Genomic DNA, 13595 nt, shown 5'->3' with positions numbered 1-13595 from the left:
TTCTTTCAGCTTCCAGACCTCTGTATTTCAGGTTATTAACAAAAGTGGTCCTTTGACATAACAAAGGTTCACTACATAAACAGTCAGAAATGGATGGAAAACACAATATAGCTATTCATTAAATTGAATAATAAAACAAGCATATTTTATCTGGTAAATCAAAAGAAAAGTTTATGATATATGGCATGTCACAGGCATCGTCTTAAATATTGCAAAAATGTAAAAAACAAAACAAAACAAAAAAACACAAAGAAATATATTCAAGCTGAGCATGCAGCACAGCCCCACAGGTAGATCTCTCTGTGAATTCAAGTTCAGTCTGTTTCACAGACTGAGTACCAGGCTAACCAGGGCTACACAGTGAGACTCTGTCTCAAAACAAACAAACTATATATGCATATGTATGTTTGTAATCAGTCCATGATCTCAAACCAAAAGGTAAGCGAAAGCATATCCTAACATATGTATGAAATTGCTCTGTCAGCCAAGCACAGTGTTATACACCTGCAATCTCAGCACTCAGGAGGCAGAATGCTACAGAGTGTTAGGACAGCCTAGGCTAAGAGACCATACTAAAAACAAAACAAAAACAAATTGAATAAATAAGTTATCCAGCTATGTCTGATGCTCTTAAAAGATACAATCATTGTAGTATCATAATTTACACTATTATATCATTTGTATTTCGCTTTCTGATTAAACATTTATATAAAAACATAAGTGTATGTACAAATGGAAAGTTTAAAAAACTATGGCATTTGCCTGTTGTTCATTATTTCTGATTCTGAACTGTTCGACATACGTACTCTTAAGGGACCCTTTACTTGGTCATCTTGCACCAACTGTGTTGTGTTATCCTGTTTCAACAATACCTGGAAAACAAAACAATCTCAGTTACTTTTTAAACAATGCCTCTGTAGTAACACTGCAGATGCCTCCTTAATACCCTGTGGTTACCTCTGGCGTAACAGTTATTACAGTGTCTTGTATTTATGTTAATTTTCTTTCTCATTAACTGTGAGCTCCTTGAGGGCTGGAGCCCTCTTTCATTACTATCCCCCTGGTAGTCAGCAAGTGTCAGTGCATATTACAGCCATTTAATAACTGCTTGCCAAATGAACAAACTATAGATTTATAACCCAGTGATACTACAAAGATGTAAAACTTCTTCTAGTGTATTTTATCAAGTCATAAAAGGTTTTGATTGTCACAAAATATTTTTAAAACCCTTCACTTTTTATTGCCTACTTAAAAACAGCTCTCGTGGTCTTTAAGCCTTATGAGGTTAGGCCTGTGTTGTATTAATCACAGTACATGGGAGGCTGAGAGAGGCAGGCAGATCTCTCTGAGTTTGAGTCCAGCCTGGTCTACAGAATGAGTTCTAGGATAGCCAGAACTACACATAGAAAAATCCTGTCTCAAAAAACAAACAAAACAAAACAAAACAAACTTCTTATGATACTTAGAAGCAATTCAGTCACTATTAAGCATTCCTTTCCAACACTCTTGCTCCTCATGGCTACCAAACATACAAAAAAAGTCACAGCAGAGCAATTCCCCAAGTAACTCAAATTCTAGGTAACAAGTGTATTATGAGCCTTTCTAAAACAATCACTGAATTATTTCAGATAAACTGAGAGTCACAATAATTTTTTGTTGTTGTTGTTGTTTTTGTTTTTTCGAGACAGGGTTTCTCTGTGGTTTTGGAGCCTGTCCTGGAACTAACTCTTGTAGACCAGGCTGGTCTCGACCTCACAGAGATCCGCCTGCCTCTGCCTCCCGAGTGCTGGGATTAAAGGCATGCACCACCACCGCCCGGCCACAATAATTTTTTTAAATATTTATTTATTTATTATGTATACAATAGTCTGTTTGTGTGCATGTCTGCAGGCCAGAAGGGGGCACCAGACCTTATTACAGATGGTTGTGAGCCACCATGTGGTTGCCGGGAATTGAACTCAGGACCTTTGGAAGAGCAGGCAAAGCTATTAACCACTGAGCCATTCACAATAATTTTTTTAAAGGTTAAAACTGTCAAAGATTCTCAAATATTCAGTGTCCAATTTTATGGGTTACACAGTTAAAAGACTTTAGGAAATGAAGAAGAAATAAAGATCAAATGGCACCCGAACTGGCTTGATAGCGGATCTATAGCTCAGTCTGTTGCCTGCAAGAAGCAGTCACGTTCCCAACCCTTAAGGTTGGGCAGAAACTACCCGCAGATGGTTCCAATCAGAAGCTTTGAGATCAGTCCTGAGAATCTGCATCGTGAACGAGTTCCTAGGAGGACTAATGCTCCAGCGCTAGGAGCCATGATTGGAGAATCAATGTTCTAGCTCACTCATTCGTTCATCCATTCATTCACTCACACACTCAACAAACTGAGTGATCACAAGATAAGGAGTACTACTGTAAGAATCAAGAGCAGAAACTCTTCAGATGTCTTCTGCTTCTTATGGTATTTAACTCTGATAAGAAAGCAGAGATGTTACTGAATAAGGCATAGAACAAACTGTAATACATGATACAGCAATAGTAACAATAATGTTATGACAGTTACAACAGAATATGGAAGCCTACAGAAAATATTTGGGGGCTGGAGAGATGGCTCAGAGGTTAAGAACTCCAGCTGCTCTTCCAGAGGTCCTGAGTTCAATTCCCAGCAACCACATGGTAGTTCACAACCACCTAATGAGATTTGGTGCCCTCCTCTGGCATGCAGGCAGAACACTTTATACATAAGAAATAAATCTTTAAGAAATAAAATAAAATATTTGGAGTGCTAGCAAGGACTTTCTTAAACTATATTTTATGGCTCTAGAATGCTGAAAATACTTATATACACACAGATATTCTTGGATTTCCATTAGAAGGGCACTGAGAACCACAGAATGGGGATGTTGCTCAGGTGGTAAAGGTAGCTTGGCATGAGTGAGGATGTGAGTTCTATTCTCGGCACCATAAAAACCAGGTGTGGTGCCTTATGCCTCTAATTCTTGAGGGTGGAAGCAAGAGGATCAAGTTCAAAGTAATTCCCAGGTACTTAGGGAGTTTGAGGTCATTCTGGGCTACCTAAGACCCCACCTCAAGAAAGTAAAAAATATAGATTGGAAAATTTTCTACAGAAAAACAAAATATGTTAACAGATTTCTGAAAAATTACAGGTATTTATTCACCTGTCCTTCTCTACATTTCCTTCTGTATTTCCAAATTCTATAGAGGAATACATATCAACCTTCTGGCCAGGCATAGTGGCTCATCGTGGTCATTAGTATTCAGGAGGCAAAGGCAAGATGATCACCAGAATTTGTCTGAAAATGGCACAGACAGACAGACACACAACCTCAACTCCTGGAATTATTTTGAACATTATCTTGAAAACATAATTTTACTACACTGTTCTTCCTAATCACTGAAACTGTCACTGATTAGGAACAAGGAGAGAGCAATGCATAAGTGCATCACCACGAACAGGAACAACTCAGACAACACAGCTTGTGTTTTGATATTCTGGAATCAATTCTCAGTTTGAGCCCTTTATTTTTCAATTCTCAATACACTTTGTAAGTTCAGTATATAATGGCGCTTGCTTGCAGCACTGACTCCACAGAAAGGCTGATAAACTGCAATCTCTCCCTGGCAATCTCTTCAATGTCCTTAAAGAAACTGCTGCATGATAGGAGTGACTCTCGACAGGAGCCCAGCCTTCTGTCACTCGCAGCACCCCAAATAAACCTGTCTATTTTCTAGGGACAACAACAACGAAAGTCTTGGCTGTCTCAAGAGTCTGCAGCGTTGTACCTTGACTTTCACCAGCCTTTTCACAGTCTTGATCTTCGCCTCACAGAAGGCTCCTCGGTACTTGGCACTGACGTCAGTTCCCACTGTCAGGTAGGCAGGCTCATCTGCCGCCTGAGGAAAGAATGGAAATCCTGATGTCACTACTGTTCTCCCCTATCCCATCCACCAACAGCATCAAAGGGTCTACATTTAAAGTCACTGGAACATTAAAATTACTTGCATATTAACAGTGGTAATTCAGGGAATACTCCTAAAGCAGACACCTTATTAACACTATTTCATTTTATATATTCATTTCCAGATGCTGTAAAATGTTTAAAGTTGCACTTGGAAACATTTTTTTGGTAGGAAAAAAAATGATTTTTTTCAGATATAAGATGTTTTGCAAAATGTTACAATTTAATATATAGGAAACAGAAAGATAAGAAAACAGAAGGAATGTATTTATATTAATGGTCTCATAAATTTTATTAATTTGGGGCCTTCAGGTAATTCTGTTTTAAAAGAAATATTGCTATAAAATTAATATTAACAAACACATAAACATTCAATGAGACAACTTCATGAATGCGACATCTTCTTTTGCTTGCTTTTGAGACAAGGAGCAGGCTGTCTCTAACTCCTAAATCTGGGGACAAGCCAGGGCCACCAAGCCTGGCTAAGGCAGTATCTTTTGATACAGTGTATCTCTACAGACAACAGAGCAAGCAAACTCTTCCAGAAAATGCACTGGCTGGAGGTTGTCAATCTGAAAGGCTTACGTCTGCATTGAACTAATGAATGAATTTATAAACTGATAGCTATAAGACTACAACCATACCCAGTTTACAATATTAATCTTCTCAATATACTTAAAGAGATTTTAGTAAGAAACACCCACTTAGAAAAAACCGATCATGATCAGAATTGAAACATATGAGAAACCTCTATTTACAATTCCTTCACAGTAAAAGATGACTGCTATCTTGGGCTGTCATTTTATCAATTTCAAAAGCTGTATGTATTTATACAATTCAATTAAAATTGTAAGTGCAAAAAAAAATCAACGTAGACTTCTTTAGCCAAATATTTTTAAGTCAGAAACAATTTTTCATTTTCTCAAGCAATAATAAAGGAAGTTCTGTCTCTCCAAAACAAGAGAATGAGAGAAAGTTTGAGAATTTCACAAAGTAACATACTTTAACAATCAGGTATGTTGTATATGCCTGTCATTCCAGCCCTTGGAGAGAGGCAGGACGCTCACGAGTTCCATGCCAGCCTGGGCTGCAGGACAGTCTCCAATAAAGACAAAAGCAACTACGTATTTCCTATATGTAACATACATATGCACACAGAACGGTAAGAACAACATAGATCATGTACTTTGAGACGTCAGTCCACTTAAAAAGAATACAAACTGAAGAGGAATACTTTTTGGCAAGTAAGTATCTGACCAGAAACAGCCAAGGGCCACAGAATCCTAATGTTAGGAAAGCTTCCTTTCCCTTTAAACAAGCAGACAGCGACGTTTGTAAGATGCTTCAAAAAATTATCCATGAAATGCATGTTTTACGAGGTAAACTATGAAAACTGAACTAATCAGGTTAAACACAGTCATCACCTGAATTTACTTTATATGAAGAAGAAATATCCAGAACTATCTCCCTTACTCAAAATACACATCATTTCTTTTAGAAAATGGCACTGGCTGTGGAAAGGGGGAAGTATTTTTTTTTTTTAAAGAAAGCAAGAGCAAAACAAAAAGACTCCAAGAAACCAAAGCAGGACAAAAGCTTTACTTCTAGAAAGGTGCTGCCAACACAGGAAGTGTTTGAGAATCGAAAAGGCTGCACCGACCTTTTCCAAAGTGCTAACTGCTAAAGAGAGAGAGGGCTGAACAGCCTGCATTTACACACACACACACACACACACACACACACACACACACACCACCCATTCACACGTCATTTTCCTGAAAGTGCTGCTTAGTAAAGAAATCAATTTCGAGTTTACAAAAAGCTGCCATTCCACAACAGCCGCCTCGCGACTGATATCATCCAGGGCACACGGCTGCGAAGAGTTGGCTCCACTTACCTTCATCTTGACTGGTGACCTGTGGGGTTCCAGCTTCCACGAGTTCTCTTCCCGGTCCCTAGAGCCCAGGCAGGCGAAAGAGAGGCAAAGGATAAGTCCAAGGCGGGGTGCGACAGGGAAAGAAAGTAAACAAATGCCGGCGGGGAGGGGCCCAGCACCGCGGCCCGGAGGCAGACCCCCGTCGGGCGGCCGCTGCGCAGCAGGCAGGGAGCAGAGCCCCACGCGCGCGAAAGGGCAGCGTGTCCCGCCCCTGAGCCGCCGGACAGCCCACTGCGCCCCCGCCTCGCCGACCACTCGGAACCCCGCGTCCCGGCCTCGCGAGTCCGCGCCCCGCCGGGCCCCGACTCTAGCGCGCGCCCCGCCTCCGCCGCTCGGCCCCCTTGGCCCGCCCCGGCCCGGCCCGGCCCGGCCCGCGGCGGCGGCAACGGAGTGTCACGGCGCCATTGCTCTCCTGCCTCCGCGCTGCACCATGTCAGGAAGGAGAAGCGCTCCTTCACCCGGGGGGCAGAGGCGGCGGCCTGCGTGCGGCGGCCAGCGCGGGGGGACCCGGCGGGGGAGGCGCGGGGCGGGGAGGCGGCCGGACAGGGTGTGGGAGGGGAGCGAGCCGCACCGCCGCAGCGGCCGCCTCCTCCCGTGCCCGCCTCAACTTTTTTGTAGAGCCCGGGAGAGGCGCGGGCCCCGAGCCCCCGCGGTCCTGCCGCGGTTCCCCGCCGAGGACACGCAGCGGAGTTGGGGGGCCGGTTCCCCCCGGCAGCCCGCTCCTCCTGGAGCAAACTTAGCGGCGCGGCCAGCCCCACAGCCATTTTCCCGGGGAGGCGACCGAGGCGGCGGTGTCCGCAGTTGCCGCCTCGGCTCCCGAACCCGATCGCTGCCCGGTACTCCGGGCACGGCCCGCCCTGCATCCCCCTCCCCGCCTGCGGAGCTCCCAACTGCACCGGGACCCCATCACGGCAGCAGCTGCTCCCGCCGCTTCGCCCATTCAGCGGCCCCCGCTGCCCCGTTGCCCACCCACCTACTGCGAGTGCAGCGCGCTGTCAGCTCTCCAGTTCGCCGCCCTACCGACCGCCGTGGGCCCCCGTCCGGGAAGCACCGCTCCCGGCCGCAGCGGCAGTTCCTGCGCCGGGTTCCCCACTCGCCCCGATTTACTGCCACAATCCACCAAATAACAAGCTGTTGAGCAGACTCGCTTCTACACGAACTCCTATTGGCTGCTCATGACGCCGAAGAGCTTCGGATTGGAGCTCGCTGTCTGCCTTTCTCATTGGATATGGCTGTGAAACTTCCATGATTGGTGCGGAAAACAGCAGGTAGGACATCGTCCACTTCTGATTGGCTGGGTCCGGACGCTCACGTTATTGGAGGAAAGGGGATTGAGTAAGAGAGTCCGGAAAAGTGATTGGAAGAACCGACTCCGGATGTGCTTGACTGAGCACTGATTGGAGAACAGAGGGGTCAGGAAGAGCAGTTCCGCACGAGGATTGGGCGGTGGTGTGTCCCATGGAAACGGAATCCAGAACTGCAGCCAGGGCTTAGCTCGGGGGCGGAGCCGGGTCTTCCCTAGGCGCCTGCGCTTAGCCGGTTTCCCGGCGCCATTTTGTCCCGGCAGCAGCGGCCGCAGCTCTATCCCATTTTCTGTGTCTGGAGGCGAGGAAGCGGACTCCGTCCGGTAGGTTTGTGTCTCTACGGCCCCAGCTTACCATTCGCTCCAGAACAACGCCTAGCGAAGCGTGATGGAGCCGCGGAGCCCTCCGAAAGGTCTGTTGAAGGTTCCAGGGTGTCCGGTGGCCTCGGGGGTGGCGCAGCTCCGGGAGCACCGGAAATGAGGGCAGCCATGGGAGCATCTGTCCGGCGGTGCGGCGGGGATGGGGGGTGGAGGAAGGGGGCGAGGCCGGGGGCACACGTGTGGCTTTCTGAGCCGATCCTTTGCGCCCCGTTTTTCCGGGTGGCGAAGTTGACCGGCATCGTCCCCCGGAACAAGCTTTTCCTCCCTTTGAAATGTGTTTGAAAACTGGCACGCGGTCTTTAGTCACCAGGGGCCCAAGGGCTGCCTCCCTGAGGAGGTGTGGTTTCTAGAAACGTCCTGCGTGGGGGGTAAAGGTATTTCCTCCAACTCTGAAACTATGAGGAAACGTGGAAGCTCTGGCTTTTGGAATGCTGAGGAATGTACCTGCCAGGACAGACGCTGCTGCTGCGACACGCGCCTCTTGTCATGAGCCCAGTGCTATGGGTTTTTGGTTTGGGGTGTTTTTTGTTTGTTTGTGTTTTTTTGAGTAATAGTGGTTCTGGAAGGACCGAAATTTTCTTAGATGAAAGGATTCTCCCGACCCGACAGACGTGGGCTTATTCGTCAGCACCTTGTCTGGTTAAATGAGAAAAAAAATTTAACTGTTGGGATTACTAGTAATAGCTTGTATGCTAAAATGTTAACCACACTAAATTTGACCAATAAAGGACATCTTAACTAAAGCCGGATCAACTTTTTATTGATGACCCATTTTTCTCAAATTTATTAAGGCTGTCAGGTGTATTTCGGTCGTTTTCCTAAGTGCCCTAGTCGTGTCTGTTCTAACTCTTACTGCTTGTTTTTGGTGATGTTCAAAACTAGAGCAAGTAACCAATTCATTGAGGATTTCTGTTCTTCTAGAGTTATGCTGAAGACAACAGACACCTCCGTGACAACCCAGAGTACCACAGGTGAGTGAGTATTAATGTATATTGAATTTTTGTGAATTGGGAAAGTGGGTGTGCTGAGAAGGTTTTCTGTAGACTACCACAAAAATGTACAATAGGAGTGGTTGTTGGAAGGTTTTGTTAGTTCAGGCTTTCAAACGAGTTGGTTTAATATAGCTTCCTGATGTTAGACTAGAATGAAATCCAGAGATAAAGCCATTCTAGGTATTTAGGTTCATCCTTTCCTGGTGTTCTTTCTGAACTTTTTTTTTGAGACAAGATTTCAGTAGTCCAAACTGGTCTGGATCTTGCCATGGCCTTTAAGTAGCCAGGTAGCCAAGGATGACCTTGACCTGATCTCCCTGCCTCAGCCTAACCAGGTCACTGCCCAGCTATTATAAGCGGACTTGTAAACATTCAGGGTTTTAAGTCAGAATCTGAATATTCTCTTGAAAAGTCTTTTGAGAAAGGTCCTATTAGTGAGTGTTTAGGAGTGAAGGTTTTTGGTTTTTTGTTGTGGTTATTCTGTTTTGTACTTCTGATCCTCTCTGGTGGTAATCACACACAGATTTCCACTATTCAGTTTTAGAGATTATGATTTACTTCATTGTGCATTTGAAAATTAATGATGAATAAAGTAAAAATCTCTTGTAGTTTCTCCACCAAATTATTAAAGTTTATTCTGTATTCATAGGATTCGGAATGATTTTTTTAAATGATTTTATTCTTAAAGATACAGTTGTATTCATCTTGTTACTTTTTATTAAGAAAAAAATTAGGAACCTCAGAAGTAGTTTGCCTATAAAGCACATTCCATGGATATCTGGGGTAGATGAATCATGCCTTAAAGTTTTGCTTGTGCTGGGACTGGATGCAGGCCCATGGGCAGCATGACAGGCGGGTGACTTCCAGTGAGACGTTCTGTCAGCTGATGCACCTTGATTTGTGAGAGCTTTCCTGTTTCGTTTTCTGTGGTAGCTAGTGATAAGCCTTGGGTTTTACAAAATGTTAATGCCTAAAACTAATAGCAATGGCTAAAATTTTGAGGCTTCTTGGTTTTGACAACCCTGGCTCTTCTTTGGAATAGATTTTCAGAAGTGAGAACTCAAAAAAATCTCTGCAGTCTTCTGTTTATTCCTCCCTCCTTAGGCCAGGTTTCCCTCTGTTCCCTGAACTGGCCCGGTACTCCTAGACCCAGAAGTCTTTCCCACCTCAGCTCCCTACTAGCTAGTTCTGCAGTTCCTAACCCTACAGATGTCTCATCTTCATGCTGTACAAACAGTAAACTGGAAATTATTTCTTGGACCATAAGAATAATCCCTAAAAGTTTCTAATTTTTTATTTTACAGTACATGAAGTGTTACTGCATTCAAACATTTTGCTACCCAGAAACTGACAGGGTATACAAAAACTAGTTACTACCTTAGAGGCTTCCTTAATATTTCCCCACAAAGAGTAGGTTCACCTCGGGGCTCTGGTAGCCTTATAGAACCATTAACATACTTCTCACCCACTTTCTTGACACTCATTAGCTGTTTGCTAGGGGTAACAGCTGTATACCTAGTACGTGTGTATAAACATGAATTGTATGTATATTTGTATACAAAATATATGGAACAATAAGATACTGTATCTAAAAGTAATTGTGAAAATGTTTTCACATCCTCTCTTGATCAAATTTTTAATCTTACAATTTAACCGGTTTTTTGATTGTTAACACTATATGGATTGGAGGCTGGGAAGATGGCCTAGTGGGTGAGTGATACAGAGCTGTGTGTTGAGCATGCCTGTAACTCCATTGCTCAGTGACTAGGCAGGATGATCCCTGAGGCCTTGATGGCCTGCCACTGCAGCCAGTCAATGAGCTTAAAGTTGTAGTCAGAAAGCCTGTCTCTCACACACAGTAGACAGTGATACAAAAGGCCCCTGACATCATTTTTTGTACCTCGGTGCCTCATGTTCTCGCAGTCATACACTTCACACACAGTATGAAGATGGAGAAAACCCAGTTAAGAATATATCAGCTGGGCCTGGTAATGCAACCCTGTAGTTCAGCACTTTGGAGACTAGGGCGTGAGGCCATCCTAGGCTACCTAATGAGATCTTGACTCAGAAACCAAAACAAAAGAAGAATGTATTAACATGCTTGCCCCTAGACCTTTACTGAATTGTTGTGTCATGTGTAAATGAAATAACTCTGGATAAACTGATTTGAAAGACATTTAGAGACTCCAGTGAGAATGTCATTAGCTGCCCTGTATGGTATTCTAACTGAACACTTTTATGCTTTTTAAGAATTTATTTCAGGGAATGGTGTGCATGTGCCATAGTATCTGGGTGGTCGGAGGACAGCTTTGGGAGAGTGGGTTCTCTCCATCTCCATCCTTGTAGGCGCCAAGGCTCAATCTCAGTCATCAGGCTTAGCAGCCCCTTCCTGCAAAATCATCTCCTCGGCCCTGGATATTTAGTTATTGTTTGCCCACTTACGTCGTTACAATTGCTGGGTTTTTTGTTTGGTTGGTTGATTTTTGGTTTTGTTTTTTTAATTGCGATAGGGTTTCACTTTTTTCTGAGGCCAGTCTCAGAATTCTAGAGCTCAGAAGACCTCCTGTCACGGCATCCAAAGTAGTGGGAACTATTCCTGGGCATACCCTGTGATTCCTTGCTTCCACTTTCAGTTAATATTTTTATCACAGCACACTGAACATTGTGTGTTTTGCTTGATTCTTTTACTCTTCATTTAAAATAGCATGATGTAGAAAGTTTGTATTGGTGAAGAGAGTTCATAGGCAAAATAATTTTTAAAATGACAGTGTATGTTCTGGGTCGAAGGTGAAACATGCTCAAAATGCAATCTTTGTCTTTCAGAATGACCCTGACTTTTGTGGGGAGAACCCAGGTGCTTCGGCTCTAGAAGACCTAGGATTTGTTACTTGTGCTGAAAAGTTCTGGTTCTGGTTTGTAATTTTACTTCATCTTTAAGTGAATGAGGCTGGCCATGTTATATGTGTATGCGTGTGTGTACTTGTGTAACTTTTTAGAAGACAGTTTATTTGTATTTGTTGAGAAGTAGATTTGATTAAACTGGGTTGAATATAGCTGCTTCCCAAAAGATTGAGTTTTGGAGGGGATTACATAATTTTAATCAGACTTTTATTTTGGGCACCAGGGATGTCAGTATTAATTTTAAGAATGCTTTACATACACAAGGCTCTAGGCTCAAAAGCCAGAACGGGTGCTATTGTTGGTAATTTTAAAGCATTCTTTCTAGAATCTACATGGATGATCTTTTGCCCTGTTGGACTTTGCTGTTGGTTTTATGACCACATGAATGAGAGTTTTCACTCACAAGCAATTCGAACTAGAATGACAGCATATTGCAGGGTAGGGATTAAAGCAGATCTGGGTTACTTAATGACATTTCTCCAAAGAGCTATCCCCAGGAAGCTTAGTGTAAATAAAATAAATAATATAATTAAACATGGAGAGGTAATCTGAATACTTCAAAAGATTTAAACAATTAGAGTTTTTTCTTTTTTTGTTTTTCGAGACATTATTTGTCTGTGTAACCCTGGATGTCCTGGAACTGCCGCAGCCTTCTGAGTGCTGGGATGAAAGGCGTGCACCATCATGCCCAGCTGGTTATTTTAAAGATTTAAATAATGGCTCCTGGTGAAAGAAAGATCAGTGGAGGTTCAGTATACAGTATACAGTCAGCTCCAGAGACATTGAAGAAACATTCCTTTAAGCAAGCAGGATCTAGGGCTAGTTAAGTGGAAGATTGTGAGCAAGAGTGATTGAGAAAAGCTGTTTCAGATGGTAGACCAGTTGGGAAAGGATGCCTGGCAAAAGACAAGGTTGGGAAAGTTAGGAGGCCTGTGATGTCAGAGTTGTAAGACTCAGCTGCACAGGAGAATCCTATGGAGCATTTGCCCTCTGCGGTCAAGGTTTTTTTCCTCTCCCATTCAGTAAGTTTCCTTGGCTTTGCTGACAAGTATATGGGCACCCTACCAGTGACTGTACACTCCTGAAGAAAATGTTTCTCCCTCTATCAGGTGTTAACTCTTTATAAATACTCAGGGAGGAACTAGACCCCACGAGACCCTCTCCCTTAACAGGATGTTGACAGACCCAATCCTGTTCAGATTGAGTACAGATAATCTTAGCTATCATGAGTTCAAGGGTACAACAGCTAGGTCAGTGTTCCATTATCTCTTGGCTTCCTCTGGCGCTTACATTCCTTCTGCCTTTTCTGTGAATGTGCTGTCAGAGCTGAGCACTCGACAGTCACTTATTCTTAGCACGTGCTAGCTAGCCTTCCTCTAGAGCTTGGAGGAAGCACAAGGAGACCACCCTGTGGTCTCTGCCAAAATACCTGTGTGTGACTTGTACGTTAGCCCTTGCTTCCTCTACAGTCTAACTCTTTCAGAGTCTCCTATGGTTTTAAAATAGCCAATGAAATTATATGTTGCCATATATGGAAGGCAAAGAAACAAATATCATGCAAAAGGCTGTAAACAGTTCAGTCTAATCTGTGCAACCACAAATAAAAAACTGTTTAACTGAAGATGCCTTCGTGTCCCGTCTCTTTGTTCAGAATCCCACATTTCTTGGTGGTTCTGCCTGGGATTTGGTGACGATTATTTCACCTCCCTTTTCACCAGGGTGTGTAGTCATGGTGTCCATCCTGTTGTGCCAGGGCAGAGACCCCTGGTGTACATCAAAACCTGGTAAGTCCCAGGAACCAGAAGAGGGGCCTGGCTACTTCCTGGAACCCCAGGACTTGCTCAAGTAGTTACATACATGTTGGACTTCTACAGTAGTATGGTGGGCTGGAAATGTGTGAGTATGTTTGGATGAATCAGACGAGGAACTTGGCCACACAGGCCAAAGCAGTAGCTCCAGTTGCCTGCAGTCCTCAGTCTAGGATGGCCTTACTGGTGTCCCAATGCTGAGATATCTAGCTCTGATCCTCTAAGACTAAGGAACTTAAAGCATCCCTAAGAGGGTGTGGCTAGTAATGAATAGAGAAAAGGTTCATCCTCTTTCCT

The 13595-nt window shown here is 43.9% G+C and overlaps 1 protein-coding gene and 1 long non-coding RNA gene across 8 annotated transcripts in view; one reads left to right on the top strand and one right to left on the bottom strand.

The window, feature by feature from the left end:
* The window catches only part of Arid4a (AT-rich interaction domain 4A), a 91612-nt gene extending 84580 nt beyond the window's left edge, over positions 1-7032 (bottom strand). For all 6 annotated transcript variants that reach the window (XR_007593788.1, XR_007593790.1, XR_007593789.1 and 3 more), the window contains exons 1-4: positions 6887-7032; positions 5875-5932; positions 3802-3912; positions 807-872 (exon numbers count right to left, since the gene is read on the bottom strand). Coding sequence is in view for 1 of the 6 variants with exons in the window: in XM_050153565.1 (XP_050009522.1) it covers positions 807-872; positions 3802-3912; positions 5875-5880 (183 nt within the window). In the remaining 5 variants the exon portion in view is untranslated. The remainder of the gene's footprint in view (positions 1-806; positions 873-3801; positions 3913-5874; positions 5933-6886) is intronic.
* An 11-nt stretch (positions 7033-7043) lies between these two features.
* On the top strand, positions 7044-13111 carry LOC126508378 (uncharacterized). Of its 2 annotated transcripts, XR_007593795.1 has the most exons (4): positions 7044-7181; positions 7481-7540; positions 8519-8568; positions 11413-13111. It is a non-coding gene; the product is annotated as an uncharacterized lncRNA (long non-coding RNA). The 2 variants fall into 2 exon arrangements; XR_007593794.1 differs by lacking the exon at positions 7044-7181 and having other exon boundaries at positions 7212-7540.
* The last annotated feature ends 484 nt before the right edge of the window (positions 13112-13595 follow it).

Source organism: Alexandromys fortis, unplaced genomic scaffold, assembly GCF_014885135.2.
Source record: "Alexandromys fortis isolate MF-2015 unplaced genomic scaffold, M_Fortis_MF-2015_v1.1 scaffold_82, whole genome shotgun sequence".
NCBI classification, from domain to species: Eukaryota; Metazoa; Chordata; class Mammalia; order Rodentia; family Cricetidae; genus Alexandromys; species Alexandromys fortis.
Note: the sequence above shows the minus strand (reverse complement) of the source record. Positions and strands in the feature narration are given on the sequence as shown.